The 20,180-nt window shown below is 42.3% G+C and overlaps 1 protein-coding gene across 2 annotated transcripts; it reads right to left on the bottom strand.

The window, feature by feature from the left end:
• Positions 1 to 17,816, bottom strand: LOC133932505 (copine-3-like). 2 transcript variants are annotated; one of them, XM_062379215.1, is made up of 17 exons: positions 17,672 to 17,816; positions 10,626 to 10,818; positions 10,100 to 10,279; positions 9,885 to 9,959; positions 9,715 to 9,786; positions 9,364 to 9,444; positions 8,863 to 8,952; positions 6,453 to 6,551; positions 6,226 to 6,312; positions 6,030 to 6,089; positions 5,753 to 5,886; positions 5,109 to 5,163; positions 4,907 to 4,958; positions 4,240 to 4,373; positions 3,867 to 4,103; positions 3,667 to 3,781; positions 1,579 to 1,720 (listed from the first exon to the last, which is right to left on the bottom strand). In XM_062379215.1, exons 2-16 carry the CDS (start codon positions 10,782 to 10,784, stop codon positions 3,671 to 3,673), a joined length of 1,626 nt encoding a protein of 541 aa, XP_062235199.1. In that variant the 5' UTR covers positions 10,785 to 10,818; positions 17,672 to 17,816; the 3' UTR covers positions 1,579 to 1,720; positions 3,667 to 3,670. The 2 variants fall into 2 exon arrangements, with proteins under 2 accessions (XP_062235198.1, XP_062235199.1); XM_062379214.1 differs by lacking the exon at positions 3,667 to 3,781 and having other exon boundaries at positions 1 to 1,720.
• Between the last annotated feature and the right edge of the window lie 2,364 nt (positions 17,817 to 20,180).

Genomic DNA, 20,180 nt, shown 5'->3' with positions numbered 1-20,180 from the left:
TGAGGTGAAAAAACATAAAGTATGTTTTTAATGTCATGACATTAAGGAGGTGGCACATAAAACATAAAAAACAAAACTAATACTCTCATACTAGTACATTTTGTTAGTGAAATGAGATTTTTCTTCATTTACAAATATCATTTACATGAAATATTGATAAAATCAATGACAAACAAAAGGATATACATAAGGCATTGGCACGATAATCAGTGCAAAAAACTTAACGTACACTTAACATAGTGATATTAAACATCAGTCATATATAAAGATACACTTTTTGTCATTTTAAGTCCTTTAAGTTAGAGGTTTTACTTTCTCCTCTTAAGACAGCTTGAATGTATTTGCTATGTAAACACGTGTTTTACCACATGAAGATGTCCACTACTGTAAAGAATGGCTCCTTGGGATTCTCTCGGTTTAAGGTTCATATAAAAGCACCAAATATTACCTCAAACCAAATGTGAAAGTGAATTTAAAAATAGAAAGAGAGACATGCAAAAACAGCAGCGAGGACACAATCCAGCAACTTCTGTAGTGAAAAATCTACAAAAGACATTAAATCTAATCATTTGTTAAATTCTCATCCATAAGCATCACGGAAGATTTCCTGCGGTTTGTCAAAACCATTACCTTGATCAAGGTCTGTGATGTCAATGGAAACTGCTACATTCCGGCCAATCCCATTTCACCCCTTGGCCCTATCCCTACCACTTGATTTCGAGGTATATCTTGCCCCTTGAAACAGAGTCACAAGGGAGGGGGTGCGATATGAAGTTATGTGAGAATAGGGGATTATCATGGGGAAATAATGATTGATAGCATGCTAAGGCTAGCGCGCTAGGGCTCCTGTTTTTTAAGGTTGTTAAAGTGACCATAATACATTGAAATTACATTAAAGTAAGATATTACAATCATTATTGTAATTTTTATAATCTTATTAATGGACAAAATACTACAGTTGTCGGTCTCTCACCCAGCTTGCCGGTCATTTGCAAGGCATTTTGGGTACCCCTTGGTTCGAAGTGAGGGTGTAAAAATTCTCCGCGCAAAACGAAGAGGGGAAGGCCCAACGGGAATGAAATGGGATTGGGCCTTTGTGTGTTCACTTTAATATGGACACACATAAGCAGAAACACATTGACAACTCGGACTGAGCAGATGGCTGTTTAAGGCTGCCTCAGTATTTCTACTGAAACCAAAGTCCTTGAGCCAAGTTACACATATTACAACTGATTCATAAGCAAAGTGATAAAATAAGAAATCATAAGCCCTGAACAATTCTGGCACTTGAGTCACATAGAGTCATATATACAAGTGTCGTATTAAATATCTAAGTTACAGGGAAGTCAACAAATGTTAGGAGATATTGACAAAATCTAAATATTTGACAATATTTGGGTAATATGGCTTCATCAACTATGGATCTATATTATTAGTACATCTTTGTACATGCTTGTACGTTAACGACCTTATGATAGTTATTACACTTGAAAGAAAACGACCTGTAAACATACATTCCAGAGTTTAGGTAGCCTTTGTAAGTGTTATATTGAAGAGAAAAGCTGACTCTCAGGATGCGTCACTGGGGAGGTGCTGATGTTGAGAGGTCAGGGAGAGGTGTGTCGCCCTGGGGTGGCCTCAAACCCGTGGCTCTGAAGAAGTCCGTCACCTGACCCGGGACTTCTGCCAAGACAGTCTGAGCGAGCAATTCTTGAGGACCCTAAAGAGTCGGGGCAGAGACAGAGGAAAGACGTGAGAGTTACAAATGCTGCATGTATACAAGATTTTAAGAGAAACAGCAGGGGAACTGTAGCAACCGCACATGAGAGGCAGCAGAGATGAGCCCCAGGTATCTACAGGTTGGTGGAATTGCATTAAAATAATAAGCTGCTATTAGATTAACCCATTATGCTTAACTTTGTCATTATTGTGCAAAGTTTTGTTTTAGTGGCAATACTAGCATCATTGTGAAGCACAGTTTTGTTGGCTTAGTAGTGTCTGTTGATGCCATGGATCATGCAAAATTCAAGCAAAGATTAGTATTGGATTGATAGAACAAACTATTATATTGAGAATTTAACAACCAGTCACATCTCAGTGCATGCAAGCTGAAGGTATCTGTAAGTGGCAGTGTGGCTGACGGCATTCTGGCTGTGCACAGCTGACCAAATTGTCCAGTTAGAGAAAATGCAGCAACTTCTCTTCCTCAGATGAACATTTATTTATTCCAAGCATGAGGTGGTTGTTATCCTGGCAAAGTTAGTGATAGATTTGCTTGTATTTGTTGTATATGTTTGGGTGTGTGTGTATGTGTGTGTTTGTTGTCAGTGATATCTGTAACACGGAATAAGAAAAATAACTTGACATAGGGAATAGTAACTTAACACAGTAACAGCCACATGATTTAAATCTCTTGAGCCTTCCTATCCAGCTGTTCTGCTACGTCTGGCAGTGTGTATGTCTGATCACAAGCACTGAGGATAATGCCCTTTATCAGACAGTATTCAGCAAAGCTATCCCTGTAGCTAATGGCAGCTTGCTGAGGACTGTGTCCATGTGGGAGCCACATTGTAACTCATACTGGGCAGGACCATCCATGTGGCTCAACGTACCAACCAGTGTGTTACCTGCCGATTGAACTCTTGAAAAACAGGCACATCTCATGGTTTCACTGGAGGTAAGTGCAACTCTCCCTAGACCAACTACCTAGGCTGACCTATGCAAGGTGTGGATTGCACTTGCGTACGGTGTGTGGTCATTAACATACCTCTTTGCTACCTGGTAGGCACTAGGCAACTTAAGGCGTGGACACTACTGCTTTTAATTCTGTACAATATACCCAATGTGATATGAAACGTTCTTTGATGCTTGCAAAACAAAACTCATGATGTTTTCAAATCCAAAATCAAAGCCACTGAATCTTCTATCTACCACCATGTTTCAGGGTTCAGACATTGAGTATGAATCTCAATACTCAGATCTAGATATTGTAATTGATGAGTCTCTCTTTTTTTATATCTAATGTTCAGCTTCTTCTGTCTTTCTATCAAGGCTAAAAGGAGACTTGTTGCTGCCACCCTACTGTCGGTACTAGACTATGGAAACATTATATACAGTACATTTATATACATTATATCCATCTTCAAAACATGTCATGTTTTATACCAGTGACACATTTCAATGCCTAATCTGTGGGAATTAAAAAACAAACAATAAAGAATAACGGGTCTATTCCTCCAGGCAAACGATGTCTGACGCACTTGTAAAGTATCTCTTTCTGACCCGGACAAAGCAAGTTGACACAATTCAATTAACCCAGTGTGGATATCAGTTGAGAAGACAAGGCCTGAATCAGCCCCAGGACACATTGGCTTACACACTGCCAAAAGAATCCGATCTCAACGTGTCTCCACTTGTGATCGGATCACCAAAGATGCATGATTATGCCACGTCTGACCACGGCCAGAGGCAGACCTGCTAAATATCTGGTTCAGTGGTGCGACAAATTAAAGGATGGAATTTTGGTCCCACTCTGTAGCCCTGTAATGCCCTTCACAGTGTAAACCACAAAGAGGATCGATTTCATTATATAGCTGAAGTAATGCAGCTATGGATCAATCGAGGGAAAGAGAATGCAGTTGGTCAGTCAGGAGGGGTAACGCCTACATTTCTAGGAAGGAGTGGATTCGTTGGGAGGCTTCAGGTCAAATAAATTGAAGAAGGAGGCCACTTGATCAGGCAACTCTGCCAGTACGCTCTGGGCAAGGGCTGCAGTCCCTGCCTGAAATAAGATGTGAGGACAACATTTAAGGATTAAACGAAGATCAGGTGGTGCATGCCTACAAAGACTTAATAAATTAGCTTACGTTTTGGAACTGCCTGAATGGCACAAACTGCACAATGTCCCTCATGGCAGCCTCGCCTGTAGCCGAGCGTAAATTTCCATCGTCTCCATCCAGGAACTCCATGTTAGTGAAGTCCGCCCCCCCTACCCCGACTATGATGATAGATATTGGCAGACGAGATGCATTGACAATGGCGTTGCGGGTCTCATCCATGTCTGTGATCACTCCGTCAGTGATGATGAGCAAAACAAAGTATTGCTGGGAAACAACACAGAAAGAAGAACTGGTTGAGATTATGTTGTTGATCGATGTTGTTTATGGAAAACTATAGTAATGAACATTTGCACACAACAAATACAGTTGTTGTAAATTTAATTTAAACTCTGTAACTCACAGAGGCAGTTTGCTGCTGCAGGGCTTGTCTGCCGAAGTTGGCCACATGGTTGATGATTGGAGAAAAGTTTGTTGGGCCATAAAGCTTCACCTGAGGCAGACACTGCCGGTAGGCCTGCACCACACCTTCTATCCCTACGAGCGAAAAAGAAAGCACACAAACAAACATGAGTGAACAGAAACACACTCAGAAAACATATTTCCATGTTGATTTAGTGGTCAGCACATCACAACATGATGATCAATTGCTTTCCAGTTGCTGGGACGAGGACAATCTTCACAGAAATTAAAATTTCTTGTGAGGTGCTGAAAAAAACACGCCATCCATGATTGATCTTCAACATCAGGAAATTCGTAATTTTATCTAAAACAATGTAAAACGCACAGCAATTCCATTTACGCTTGGTCAAATATTGAACACTTGAGTAGAATTTGATCAGAATTGTTGTTTTCATATTTCTGAAGACCCACTGATCACTTGTTCCAATTTGTTGTTGACTAAGTTAAATGTTTGCTTCAAATATCCCAATGCGCATATATTTGTGTGACTGATCACAAAAAAAACAAATTCCAGTTGTGCCTCGAAATTTTGCTAAGAATCTTAAGTCAAAGTCTTGATCGAGTCATCTCATTAAACACAGCGGGAATTCACATCCGTCTCTTGTTACCTGCACAAAACGGATTCGATGGATTGAAGTTGATGGGAAACTCGTGGCTGACCTGGGAACATAAACAATTATAAGTCAAGCCAAGTCATCTGAGGTGAGCTGAGGTACATCAGTGCAAAGATTAATCTAACAAAGACTGATCATCACACAGTGCAAGGCCCATATAAACATCAATAATGTTGCAACTGAAGTCAGCAATCACCTGCCATGTCGGAGGGATCTGGGCTCCGAAACCAAAAGCAGGGAACATCTTGTCACTGTGCACAGGAAGCAAAGTGGCGTAGATGTTACAATTTATACAAACATGGGACGAGACTAGAGCCCTGTTCAGATGTTCAAACAGGTAACACATTTCATCAGTGTTACCTATAGCTTAAATTTCGACCTTAATGGAAATAGGAGAGTGACCCACCCTTTTAAACCTCCTTTTCCAATGTGAATTTGGTCAGAAAAAAGCATGTGAGTTTTTCCAATTAACTCACATGCTGCATCAGGCATTCTTCTAGATATTCATATATTTCATCCTAGCAGCGGTTTCACAGTGTTTCCTACTTAACGGAACTGATATTGTGCATAAGAGAGATTGACATAATTAATTGATTAAATCTTAGTCTTAGAGGGCAGTACAAGAATGCGCTACTGCTGTATTAATCAGATGACATATAGATCTGATTTCTCTGTTGGTGGGTTTGGACACACAGAGAAAACACATTCACTGTTGGTAGTTTTACTGAAACCTTTCCTTTAAATCAATCCATTTTCCAAAGGAAGGAAAACACAACCTTCGTTGTGTTTGGATTATTGGTGGCTCATGAAGCCTCATAGAAAATAATCTGCTGTATTCACCTGTCATAGTCCTGGATGACATTGCCCACTGCCCAGATGGCTGCCAGGTATTCATTGTAGCCCTGAGGGTTGATGTAGTGGAGGGATACAGGGAATTTGGGGTCTCCATTGGAACCAGTGAAGTCAACAGCAATCTGGTAAATGAATACAAGCATTAAATCAAATAATAGTCGGTCATCATAATACACAGTATTAATGAAGATGCCATTACATTTAAGCATGAGGTTAATATAGACTATTTTCGAAAGGAGATTAACAAAGAAGTTTGAATACGCACAGTGAAGTTAATCTGGCAGCCACCCATTACGTAATCCAGGAACGTGTACTCCTTCACAACCTGAAAATACATGTTGATGACACAAATTACTTAACCTTTAAAAAATAAAAGACAAAAAATAATCTTCAGTTTGATCTAAAAGATACAACATGGAGCCAGATAAGGATATGTTCTCCAAAGGAAAAGCTAAAAGTACCTTGCACCGTTTTATGACGATGATACCAGAGTTTTTGTATCCTTTCTTCTTCTGTTTCTTCTTACTGTTGGTGCATTCAAACTCAGCCTGAGAGGATAACAAACACACCAAGAGTGTTAGTTATGGAATAAATATCCACCTCTTGTTAAAAGAATAGAAATCTGGTTTGTATTTCATGTTTCAGTTTTGTTCGTGTTTAAATGTCAGCGCTGGCACACAGAGCTCACCGCGAACTTCTCGGAAGCCTGCTGTATTTGGCAGAGTGTGGCCTGGAAGGAGCCGATGAAGTCGTGAGATCCGCTGTTGTTGTAGTCAAGACAGTCAACCTGAGAAACACAGACATTCAGGAGAAAACAATCAGTCCACTCTCTTTGACATTAAATGAGTGAAAAAGAAAAGATTCAGCTGATAACTTAGCATCAGTGTGTGGACATTAAAGATGGTGAGACAAAAAGCATGCTATGGGTGTGAAGCTTCAAATGTAAAGGCAACTCCCCACTACTCAAACGTCTAAGTTCAGTCTAAAGGACTTCCTAAGCCATTGGATCAATGCGCTGTTCACACTATATTGGAGTCTTGCAGACATGAATTTGTATTACACGGGGGTCACACACTAAACTATCTACGTTTGGTTACAAAAGCCCACGCGAGCAGTGAAAAGGTAAGTTGACTGTCAGCGAGCCTTCGGCATCTTTGAAGAGTACACACAAAGCAACGCGGATTTGGCTTCGATAATCCTATATTGGGCTTAATTGTATAGTGTGAACTAGGCACAACAAAAACACACACACAAGCCTTGTGACAAAGAGGGAGAGTACAGCCCCTGACTCGCTGCTCTGGACCGGTCTTCAGTGTGGAGAGAGGAAACAGGAGACAGGACACAGAATGGAGCAGCCAGGACAGACAAGGCCATATGTCTACGAGATGAACAACTAGGAAATCTTTCTTCAGATAGTGATCTGTCAGGATGGAAAACCCCAACCTGACCCATTGGTGAACTCACCTGATGACAGTGGTGGAAAGTACATTTAATCAAGTACTGTACTTAACCGCCCCCAGCAGTGATGTGGAGAGCAGGAGTCCACATTTACTTCACTAGAGGTAAATAATGAAACTACTTGAAGTCTGGAGAATATGTTTTTATGTTTTTTCTTCATTTCGGCTGAAAATGTAATAATTTATACCTCACTTCATTTGACTTGAAGAGTTCGATTTCAGATTAAGATTTGACATATTTGACAATATCCAATAATTATTATTATTTAGGATAAAATCATTGTATCAGACTATCAGTGTATTCCAAGGTCTGCGATGTAGCTGGTCCAGCCAAAGACGAAGAAAAAGACTTCCTCTCTTAACCCTAGAGAAATGAAGTGTATGTAGAATAAGTGTGTTAGGCACAATGAAGAAAAAAAGCATTATATCCTAGGTTGCAAAGATGTTCCTACTTCAGCGGGTTCATGTGTTTTGAAGTCAGAATGTGGAAAAAAAAATCGGATTGTTTTCTACATCACATGAATGCATTAACTTTCTTGAAGCTTCAATTTGCACAGAATTATAATTTGTTTTTTTTGTGAAGGGGTGTGTACATCCCGCTCTGCTGTCAGCACCTTGTATTGGGATAAACAACATACTGTCTGTGAAGACATCAGACTCTTCTGTCACACATGAGCTTCAAATGATTAGGAAACAGGAGAACGACTAATAACTAGCATATATTACTACTGATATCGACAAAAACCTACAGTTTATCTTCACTTTAAATTCATGTTAAGTCCAATTTCCCAGCTCCCCCATTCGCATTAATCAACTAGAAAAACACAGACACACAAAGTGATCATTTAACAGGTAAGTTCACCGATGGGTCACACTCTGCCTAACTATGCATAATCCTCAAGATCTAAGTAGGTGTGACTAGGAGTGTGACCTGACGTGTCACATACACTGAATCCGTCACATGAAGAGCACTCAGGGTTTTGACAGTAAACTCACTTGAACTGTTGATGGGAAAGCATCTGTTCCTGATAAGTGTGCTTTAACAGGGTTAGAGGACAGACACAAAAAACAACTCACGTAAACTAGTGCTTAAACACATTTCCTAATTTGTACCAAGATTATCTGACCCTTTGATATGCATAAGCTGAGCTGAGACAACATCATCAACACCTCATACTTACCTAATGTATAAAATAAGCTCTATTGACATTTGATGTATATTTGGAAATTATCATTATAATTGTGACTATGACTGACTGAGAAGCTGAGAATTGTAAATTTACTTTCGTTTCCAGATAAAGCTGTAACGATTAGTTAATTCAAAACCAGATAATGTTTCAGTGTATATTTTGATAATTGCTTAGTTGCTTCTTCTTTTTTTTTTTCAAGCAAATATTTCCAATAATTTACTGGTTCACGTATTTCAAATGTTGTGTGTTTACTGTCTTTCTTTGTCTTCAACATCACTGAACTGAATGTGTGTCAGACTAGAACATTTAATAGAAATGTGTTGTATTTTAAATAAATGTATAGAGCTAACAATTAATCAATTAAATGAAAAATACTTTTCAGATTAATAGATAATCAAAATAACTATTCTGCATTCTGCTATTTTTTTAAGTAATGTCTGTGTGTGTGTACCTTTATAGGTTTCTCCACATCTCCTCCACAGAGGGATTGCAGCGGGACACGGAATCGTTTCCACGTTGGGTTTAAGTTTTTCTTCACCACCTGGAAAATGACTCAGATTAACAAGGTGCACTTTGACCACTTAATGTCCCACCAGTATCTCCATGACAACAAAGTCCTATCAGATCATCTACTAAATTTTACAACATGTGGTACAAGTGTGTTGTTCTTGAATTAGTTACAGAACAACAGGCACAGATTAAAAGAGCCGGGTAAAAGTCACAGAGTCAGAGTTCTTCTGGTTTGGTCTGTTAGCTGAGGACCATTTCTGGAGCAACTAACTCAGATATTTGCGTCACTCTGAAGAATGTCAGGCCTTCAGTGTATGCGGGAGAGCAGATTAAGAGTCAGATAACAGAGTCAGAGTAGATGCTCCACATAGTAACATATTCACAGAGTAAAAAAGTCGTAGTCAGAGTAATATCATGTTGTACAACTAGTATATATCTGTACCTCTGTCCTGTGAGCCAGCATCCATCCAGTTTCTGTCTGCTTGAAGAATTCCAGGAAAGGGTCGGACTTCCCAAAGAAATCCTAGAAATGGGCATGAAAGTTACACACAGCTGAACCAATCCCTGTTAAACATGGATTTATATTTTTCATTCAACTTGTCTAATGTTGACAATCGAAATGGAGGAGAAAACCCAAGAAAACGATTGATCAAAAATAGCTGATGTTATCCTCTTATTAAACTATCAAGAGCAGCAAAGACCACAGAGACATTGATGAAGTTTTAACCCCAGTAAAATCATCTGTATCGATGTTTCTGAATTCTTTATCGTATTCATATGTAGTCATCAATACCATTTTATCCAGTTTTCTAGCTGCCATATCAAATTCCACCACCCGGTTGTCAGTTCTTTCCTCTCCGCTTATCTGCAAACCAAGAAACAACACTGTTAAACGGTGAAATAAGTGCATTTACACTTCAAACCAAATACAATAATCTTCCAATCTGAATGAAAGCAACTCACAGTGATGGTTCCTTTTCCTGCAGGCGACTTGTTCTTCATGACAAGTGGTCGTGTAATTTTCTTTGAGGACACAACCTAGAAAAAAATGAAATAACATCACCTTGTGTCATTGTAGCTATCACCAGAAATGCCACAGGACGGACTTACAATAGTGAAGAAAAATAATAACAGGTTGGATGACTAAGATGATGAATGATCTGTTGAAGAGCGTTCACCTGTCCCAAGGTACACTCCACTTCTCCCAGGAAGTCAGCCTCTTGCAGACTGCAGTTCTCGCTGTCGATGTCGTACACTTCGAACTTCAGCTTCTGCACCATCTCAAAGTAGTAGTCGATGACAAAGGTCTTGGAGAAGCTTGGATTAAGGCTGTTGTTTATTTTCTCTGTCCGGCCGATCTAACACAGACACATGTCACAGAGTCAGACACAGCATAACTATGACCAACTCAGAAGTTTGAATTACTAGCCAAGGCCTAAATAACTTTGATTTCAACAGGAGTTTTACATCAGTAGTGATACTTGGTATTTTAACTTACATTTGGGTGAATGTAAAAAGTGTGAATATCACTGCATTATGTTCATGTAAATCCAAATCTCCACTTCAGTGAGTGAAAGAGAACTACATGTACCCGCACCTGCACTGATTTTAGGATTCACTGAACAGCTGGAGGTGTGTCTTTGTGTGTGTGTGTGTGTGTGTGTGTGTGTGTGTGTAGACTAACAATCTATTAACCCCACTTACCTCACACCAGTGGGGCCCAGAGCTGTTCATAAAAAGCACGCACAGCGGGTCGGACTTAGAGAAGGTGTCCATGTCGAGCAGATTCTGACAGGAGATGCTCAGCGCCACCTTGGTCACGCACTGTGTGGCCCCCGGACCTGGGTTCCCAGCTACCGCCATTACAGACTGAAGGACACACACTCACACACAGGAACTGACAAACAGAAACACAATAAGTACCACAGACTTACAGAACTAGAAGCAAGCATTGAACACACCAAAACTTGATTCTCATAATGTCACAGCTTTATTTCTCATTAAATATTATTACAACATAGTACTAGAAATCTGAATATATTTTTCAATCTGCCCCCATTAATAGGTTGAACAGATCTGCATTAAGCTTCCTGGATGTAAATATATTTGCTTTAAGGGTAGAGCAGATCTTTTTTTAAGAGGAAGATTATTTAGGGAGAGTTGCCAGGGAGCTGCTGACTTAGCACAAGCCTCAGAGCCAAGATGACGTTAATCTGCAGTAATATAAGGGCCAGTTTAAACTGTGGCATCGGCAGCTCGCCCACAAGGCACTTCCACTGTCAACAGAAACTGCCACTGATATGTATAGGCAGCTGCCTTTTTGCCAAACTGTTTAAAGGCAGCTGTCAAATTTGCCAGACTGTCTGAGAGCAATAAAGCTGTTTGTGATTTATTCAACGAGAGACATATACTTTCATGAAAGTTTATTAGATAGTTTGTTAGCTCTTGGGTATGGAAGACGGAAAAAGACTTAAATATGAATAAATAAATAAGGAAATAAATTTAACACATTTAACTCTCCTGGAACAGTCACCTTATCGTGGTGGAGAGGTTTGCGTGTCCCTGTGAACCTGAGGGCTGTGTTGTCTGGAGCCTTGTGCTCCTGGTAGGGTCTCTCATGGCAGAGTGGTCTCAGGTGAGGGGCCAGACTAAGAATGGTTCAAAAAGCCTCAATGAATATCGGAAAAAGCGGAGATCGGACCCGGCCCGGAGGAAGCCTGGGGCCCCCGTCTGGAGCTAGGCCCAGACGGAGGGCTCGATTGCGAGCGCCTGGTGGCCGGGTTTGCCACGGAGCCCGGTCGGGCATAGCCCGAACAAACTAAGTGGCACCCCCCCTCTCTTCATCTCATGGGCCCACCACCTGTGGGAGGACCCGTTGGGGTCGGGTGCCCAGCCACATGGGTGGAAGCGAAGGTCAGGGGTCTCGACGGACCAGACCCGGGCGGCAGAAGCTGGCTCTGGGGACGTGGAACGTCACCTCGCTTAGGGGAAAGGAACCGGAGCTTGTGAGGGAGGTGGAGCGCTATCAGTTAGATCTGGTGGGGCTTACCTCCACGCACAGTCTCAGCTCTGGTACCGTACTCCTGGATAAGGGTTGGACTCTATTCTTCTCCGGAGTTGCTAAGGGCGTGAGGCGCCGGGCGGGTGTGGGGATACTCATAAATCCCCGGCTGAGCGCCGCGGTGTTGGAGTTTACCCCGGTAGACGAGAGGGTCGCCTCCCTGCGCCTAAGGGTTGTAGGGGGGAAAACTCTGACTGTTGTTTGTGCGTATGCACCAAACAGCAGCTCAGAGTACTCTGCCTTCTTGGAGACCCTGAATGGAGTCCTGTATGCGGCTCCAGTAAGGGACTCCGTAGTTCTGCTGGGTGACTTCAACGCCCACGTGGGCAACGATGGAGACACCTGGAGAGGCGTGGTGGGGAGGAACGGCCTCCCTGATCTGAACCCGAGCGGTCGTTTGTTATTGGACTTCTGTGCTAGTCATGGATTATCCATAACAAACACCATGTTCGAACATAAGGGTGCTCATAAGTGTACCTGGTACCAGATTACCCTAGGCCAAAGATCAATGATCGATTTTGTGATCGTGTCATCTCATCTGAGGCCGCATGTTTTGGACACTCGGGTAAAGAGAGGGGCGGAACTGTCAACCGACCACCATCTGGTTGTGAGTTGGATCAGGTTGGATCAGGTCCGGATAGACCTGGTAAGCCCAAACGAGTAGTGCGGGTGAACTGGGAATGTCTGGAGGAGGCCCCCGTCCTAGGTATCTTCAACTCACACCTCCGGCGGAGTTTTTCTGGCATTCCTGTGGAGGTTGGGGGCATTGAGCCGGAGTGGGCGGTGTTCAAAGCCTCCATTGCTGAAGCTGCGGCGGCTAGCTCTGGCCTCAGGGTCTTGGGGTCCTCAAGGGGCGGTAACCCTCGGACACCGTGGTGGACACCGGTGGTCAGGGAAGCCGTCCGATTGAAGAAGGAGGCCTTCCGGGATATGATATCCTGGAGGACTCCTGACTCGGTTGCAGGGTACCGACAGGCCCGAAGGGCTGCAGCTGCTGCCGTGTCGGAGGCTAAGCAGCGGGTGTGGGAGAAGTTCGGAGAGGCCATGGAGAAGGACTTTCGGTCGGCACCAAAGTGTTTCTGGAAGACTATCCGGCACCTCAGGAGGGGGAAACGGGGAACCATCCAAGCTGTGTACAGTAAGGATGGGACTCTGTTGACCTCAACTGAGGAGGTCGTCGGACGTTGGAAGGAACACTTTGAGGAACTCCTAAATCTGAATAACACGCCCTCTATGTTGGAGGAAGAGCTCGAGGTTGATGGTGTTTCATCGTCAATTTCCCTGGTGGAGGTCACTGAGGTGGTCAAACATCTCCACAGTGGCAAGGCCCCAGGGATTGATGAGATCCAGCCAGAAATGCTAAAGGCTCTGGGTGTTGAGGGGCTGTCATGGTTGACACGCCTATTCAACATCGCGTGGGAGTCGGGTACAGTGCCAAAGGAGTGGCAAACCGGCGTGGTGGTTCCCCTGTTCAAAAAGGGAGACCAGAGAGTGTGTGCCAATTACCGGGGCATCACACTTCTCAGCCTCCCTGGTAAAGTCTACTCCAAGGTGCTGGAAAGGAGGGTTCGGCCGATCGTCGAACCTCAGATTGAAGAGGAACAATGCGGTTTTCGCCCCTGACGTGGAACTACGGACCAGCTCTTCACTCTCGCAAGGATCCTGGGAGTATGCCCATCCGGTCTACATGTGTTTTGTGGATCTGGAGAAGGCGTATGACCGGGTCCCCCGGGAGAAACTGTGGGAGGTGCTGCGGGAGTATGGGGTTAGGGGGTCTATCCTCAGGGCCATCCAATCCCTGTACTCCCAAAGCGAGAGCTGTGTTCGTGTCCTCGGCAGCCAGTCAGTTTCGTTCTCAGTGGGTGCTGGTCTCCCCCAGGGCTGCGCCTTGTCACCAATCCTGTTTGTGATATACATGGACAGGATATCGAGGCGTAGTCGTGGTGGGGAGGGGTTGCAGTTCGGTGGTCTGAGGATCTCGTCACTGCTTTTTGCAGATGACATGGTCCTCATTGGATCATCGGCTTGTGACCTTCAGCACTCACTGGATCGGCTGGCGGCCGAGTGTGAAGCGGCTGGGATGAGGATCAGCACCGCTAAATCTGAGGCCATGACTCTTAGCAGGAAACCGATGGATTGCTTACTCCGGGTAGGAAATGAGTCCTATTGTGAAGGAGTGAAGGAGTTCAAGTACCTTGGGGGTCTTGTTCGCGAGTGAGGGTACTATGGAGCGTGAGATTGGCCGGAGAATCGGAGCAGCGGGGCGGTATTGCGTTCGCTTTACCGCACCGTTGTAACGAAAAGAGAGCTGAGCCGCAAGGCAAAGCTCTCGATCTACCGGTCGATCTTCATTCCTATCCTCACCTATGGTCATGAGGGCTGGGTGATGACCGAAAGGACGAGATCCTGGGTAAAAGCGGTCGAGATGAGTTTTCTCAGAAGGGTGGCTGGCGTCTCCCTTAGGGATAGGGTGAGAAGCTCAGCCATCCGTGAGGAACTCGGATTAGAGCCGCTGCTCCTTTACTTAGAAAGGAGTCAGCTGAGGTGGTTCGGGCATCTGGTAAGGATGCCTACTGGGCGCCTTCCTTGGGAGGTGTTTCAGGCACGTCCAGTGGGGAGGAGACCTCTGGGAAGACCCAGGACTAGGTGGAGAGATTATATCTCAACACTGGCCTGGGAACACCTCGGGATCCCCCCGTCAGAGTTGGTCAATGTGGCCCGGGAAAGGGAAGTCTGGGGCCCCCTGCTTGAGCTGCTCCCCCCACGACCCGATAAGCGGACGAAAATGAGATGAGACATTTAATTAGTTATGTCCTGTTTAATTACAAACGCTTATTTATTTATTTCCTTATTTATGCATATATTTATTTATATGTTTATTTATTTATACTTTTGTATTAATACATTCTCCAAGGACTCTTAGTTAAATTCACTTACATCCAAAAGAACATTTAAAATAGACTAATTGTTACTTCTTCAACTTCAAAATATGTTTTATGAGTTATGAACTTCTATGGTGTAAAAGCATCAGTGCATATACTACACAAATGAACAAAGCTGTACACAACAAACAGCTACTGATCTTCTACAGTTAAACCAAAATTTATTCTCATATCATCAATATTTAAATGAATCCAGTTAACTGACAATAACACCATAGACAGCAATATTGATACAGGCTGGTTGATCCTGTTACAGTTTTTCTCCCCTGCTTTGGCTCATTTCACGAAACAGAAATGACATTCTCAGAGCTCTAAGTGCAATTGGCAAAATAGCCCATATGGTTCAGCACAACTACATAGATCACCTTCAAAAGGTCATATCTCACCCAAAACAGTTAACTCAAGTTTCAAAACCAAATCATTTTCTCATTTAAATAGTCAGTGCCTCCAAAATGAAAATTTCCTTCTCGATTGCTGTGGCTCATCTCTCAAAATAACATAGATGGTTCAGCAAAACTCCATAGCACACCTGCAAAATGTCATATTTTTCCCAAAACAGACAACTCATCAGTCAAAACTAAATCCTTTTCTCATACAAATAGTCAGTGCCCCCAAAATGAAAAGTCCCTTTGGCATTGTTTAAACACTACAGGTCAAAATGTTTAGATGTTTTGTCAGTATGGCAGTGGACCATAGAAATATCCCTCATGTGCACATTTCAATCTTGGCTCAGTTCTTGAATGGTCACTGAATGGTTACAGTAGATGTTTTCTTTCCAGAATATTATGTGTATCAAACAGAAAAAAGATTTATTCAAGGTTTCACATAAAATATGTTTATTAAACTCATACTGCCATGGAAATTGTTACAGTAATTGCCATACATCGTGCTTAAAGTAACAGAAAATGTGTACAGCACTATATACTGTCAAACAATAAGCACATCAAAACTAAAATTTGGTATAGTGAGATATGACCTTTTGAAGGTGATCTATGTAGTTGTGCTGAACCATATGGGCTATTTGCCAATTGCACTTAGGGCTCTGAGAATGTCATTTCTGTTTCGTGAAATGAGCCAAAGCAATTGAGAAAAACTGTAAACTTACTGTGTGATTGGTGATCAGATGTGTGAAACTCAACCTTGATTACTAAAGTTCTAGTTGCACCTGAAAATTAAGCCGATGATCAAAGATATCCTTATTACAGTATATACCATGATGTTTTTCATGGTATTATGTGCCTGTACGATTTTGACAGTGGAGTGAACTATTGTGTAGGTGATGATGTAAACAATGAAATTATGCCAACATGTTCTGCAGAGAACGACCACTTGACTGAGAAGCGACAGTAATTTTTGACCAACAATATATATTCAATTGGTAATTGGGCTAACTGAAGGCAATTGTACCTAACCGTTTGCAAAGGTGGGCTAAATCATTTGAAATTTGTGCAAGCTGTTGGAAATTGTTCTTGTCATTGCAAGGATGTGCTTATACAATTGCAATTTGATTAAAGGAATGAGATATTCCAATCTGTTGTGAAAAAGTGCCCAGTGGTTTGGAGGTTTGCACGTGTTGTTTTGAGAATGTCATTTCTGTTTCGTGAAATGAGCCAAAGCAATGGAGAAAAACTGTAAAATAAAGTGAAATGGACTGATATTGAAGCAAACTGGTATTTACAGTTTCCTGGCTAACCAGTAATTTCAATTACATCTCCACCAAGGTAACAATGTGTGAATTATCGCCTTTTATTTGTTCATGCTTGAGTAATTTGTGAAACTGCAGATCATAATAACTTAATTAAAGCATTCAATTATTGCATTTACATTCGAGTGCAACAGATTATTCTACATCGTTTTAACAACAGCTCAATTCTCTATCAACATCTAAAAATGACGCCTGGATAAAGATCATTACGCAGAATCATCTATGCCCCAGAAAACAACAACAAGTACGTAAACAACCAACAACAGAGGCATCTGCCTCCAAACAGGGCGGCAACTGCCGTAACATATTAGTGGCAGCTTTTGTGGCCACCGGAAGTGCCTCTACGAAGTGCCGCTGGGAAGTTGAGGGGAAGTCAGCCAACGACTCTCGTTGTTTTAACACCTTTCACTGTTTAAACCACTTGTTCTAAACCACATCACTGTGTGAAACCACTGGTCAGCACATCTTAAACCACATGTAAACCGCATCACTGTCTTAAACCACATGTAAACCACATCTGACCTGGTCCTGATCCAAAAACACTCAGCTTCACTTTTGACAAGTCTCACGCGGATGTTCACAGACACGAACACACACAGTTCCAGTTCGTGCCGAGGCCTAAACACGTGGAATCTTAACACATTCTCACTGATAAAAGAGAAAGTGACAACATCTGTGTACGTCTCCCTTAACATTCCCCAAGACCAGCGAACCTGAAGCTAACTTCACTGACTGACCGAGCTGCTGCTGAATAACGTCAGAACTCACACCACAGACCGTCAGTAAAGAGACATTAAACTACAGATCGAAGTATATTCACATACACGAAGTAGAACAGTTGTTAGCTTTCATTCAGTTGCTGTTTACTTAACGAGTCAACGCTTGTTTTCCTTCCAGCTAACGGTGACATGCTGAGAAGAAAAGTAACAGAAGCCCCGTGTCAGGAGCGGAAGTTGGCATTTAGACGTAAAAGCGTGACGTCTGTTTTCATGTTGAAAGCAATGTGAAATCAAAAGCAGCTTTAAATCTGTACTAGTCCTACCTGGTTTGCCGTCTATCAACTAGCTGTCGTTAGCAACATCAAGAGAGAGGAGTGGGCTTCGATTGTGGGCGGTGTCCGGTGCGTTCGTTTCCAGTAACAGTGACACCCGGCAGGCGGGGCACACACAAGAGCAATGCAGCATTGCTCAGTCAAATGTTGGACCTGGTAAAACACATATTATTCATTGTGTATGTGGGGACAAACGTGGACATTTGGTTAATGGTGCATGTGTGGAGAGGCAGTGGGAGAAAGTCATGCAGAGAACACAAGAGTATATATTACAGTCTCAAATCCCCCAAACCTGCAGTACAACATCAGATGCTCAGCAGATTAACGTCCCCCACGTCCTCTAACGTATTGAAATAGAAGTTTCTCTTTTTTTAACTATTATTGTTATTTTTGTAATCATATGTTGTGTTATTTTATCCCACCCCTCAGTCTGACTAATACAAAGTCGTCATCACAATCTCAGAGGAAGTATTCTCTTTATGGTCTCTTCTCTTCTCTCATAGAAAAATAAAAGTTTGACCTGAATATAATCATGTTTCACTTCGCCGTTGATTGATAATGACTAAATTCCATACAACATAACCTTGATCATTATGTATCCTGTACTACTGAATGAATCTTGGCCTGATTGCTTTAACTTAGGCAATGTTTTTTTAATGTCATCAGAAGATCCCGACCTTTGACTTTGTAACAACCCTAACTACAGTGGGAGGGTTGAGCCAAATGTATAAAGGCAAAGAACTGTTTCCCATCAGTGTGCATATTACAAACTAACCTTTGTCGTATGAACAATACTCGGAGCATTAAAGTGTGACAATACTGTAAGAGAATTGTGTCTTGTTCCTCGTTGGAGTGGGATTGTAGTAATTCCCACCTCATCACATATGATCCATATTACAGCAGTTGTAACCGGAATCATACATTGCATTACCGCCTGTGCACATTCACCAAATCCTGCATTCCCCCCAAAATTGCCCAGCGTTAATATAATGCAGAAATAAATAAGTTAATACATAAAAAGCTATGGAATTTGGATGTTTGTATTTATTTATGTATTGTTTCATGTGCTTATATATTGCACATTGCAAAAGTCAGTCTGGAGTGGAGGGAAAGAAAGGGAGGAAGGGGAGAGAGGGGGGGCGCCTCTCTTTTCTCGGAGCTGGCCCAATGTTGGAGGATGCTGAACTCCAGCTTCTCCTCACAGCTCTCCAGCAAAGTTTCAAATTTCTCCTTCTGCTCAATTTGGATTTCCTCTGTCTCAACCAGCTCTTCCTCCTTTACTTTGATCCTCATGTACATTTGTCTGAGCTCTTTCTCCAGCTCCTTCTCTCTGGCCTTTGCAGACTCCACATGTTGAGTCAAGGGGATCAAGTCCATATGGCACTTCAACAATAGTGAGGCAGGTGACTCCATCTGCTCAACCATATATCTCTGTGTTTCCCAGGTGGGATTGTTGGTGACAGTCTGCTCCTTCAGGGCGGAGTATTCAGCCTCCAGCTCTTTCAGGAGGAAGGTGAATTGAGCCTCAAGCTACTTCAGGGCGGAGTTTTATCCACCAGCTCCGACTGCAGTGAAGTGAGCCGTCATCTGGGAAGCCAGCCGCCCCCGGGTTTTTGTTTGCTCGTCTACTTGTGGCTTTACGGTCAAACAGCATGGTTGGCTGAAACGGCCAAAAAAAGGTTTAGAACCTGAGATTATTTTTGGTAAACTGATCATGTGTGATCAGAGAGAAACTGTCTAAATAATGGGTAGGATTCTCAGCTGTTTTTGAGATTTGGTATAACATTATTAATACAGGTGTTGAAATGACATGTGGTTGCAGTTTGTTATGCACAGTAGGTACTTAAGTGATGCTCTCTTGTGATCATGTAGTGGTAAAAATATGTTTGACATATTTCCATAAGGCTCCATTTTGATAGTTTTGACAGAAAATTTTGTAAAAGTAATGTTAAGTAAGCTGTGATTCATCTTGCAAAATAGTGAGCCCACAGCAATGTATGAAAATGGTGTTGATACTTGTTTATAAAAGCAAAATAATGACTGATAGTGCTTACAAAAGTGAATAACCTAAATCGAATTTTATAAAATCCTTACTATGGGTTATCTGCCTGTGCAGTCGCACCATAGATATACTTGTCAGTATTACCTTGTAGTCTTCCGGGATGAATTGTTCGTCATCTATCTCCAAGGTCCCCCTTTTTTCCATCCAGACATGCAGGTTTTCAAGGTGCTTTTGAATGTTCTTCCCAGTGCAAGGACTGCAGAAGAGTACAGTCATACTGAGAAGAACCTCATCCAAGTCTTTAAGCCTTTAACTACATGCAAGTAGGCCAAAGGTGTGCATTGCCAGCTTGTAGTGTTTTGCATTCCTACAAACACAATATATATAACAAAGTTAAAATCATCAGTAATTTATGTTATAAATGTATTGCTCCTTATTTAGAATACAATACATACTGTTTTTTGCAAGTCCTTGGCATTCTTCATGATGTGGCTGAGA

This window comes from Platichthys flesus, chromosome 21 (genome assembly GCF_949316205.1).
Source record: "Platichthys flesus chromosome 21, fPlaFle2.1, whole genome shotgun sequence".
In the NCBI taxonomy this organism is placed as follows: domain Eukaryota; kingdom Metazoa; phylum Chordata; class Actinopteri; order Pleuronectiformes; family Pleuronectidae; genus Platichthys; species Platichthys flesus.
The sequence above is the reverse complement of the archived record's forward strand: the minus strand, read 5'-3'. Positions and strand labels throughout refer to the sequence as shown.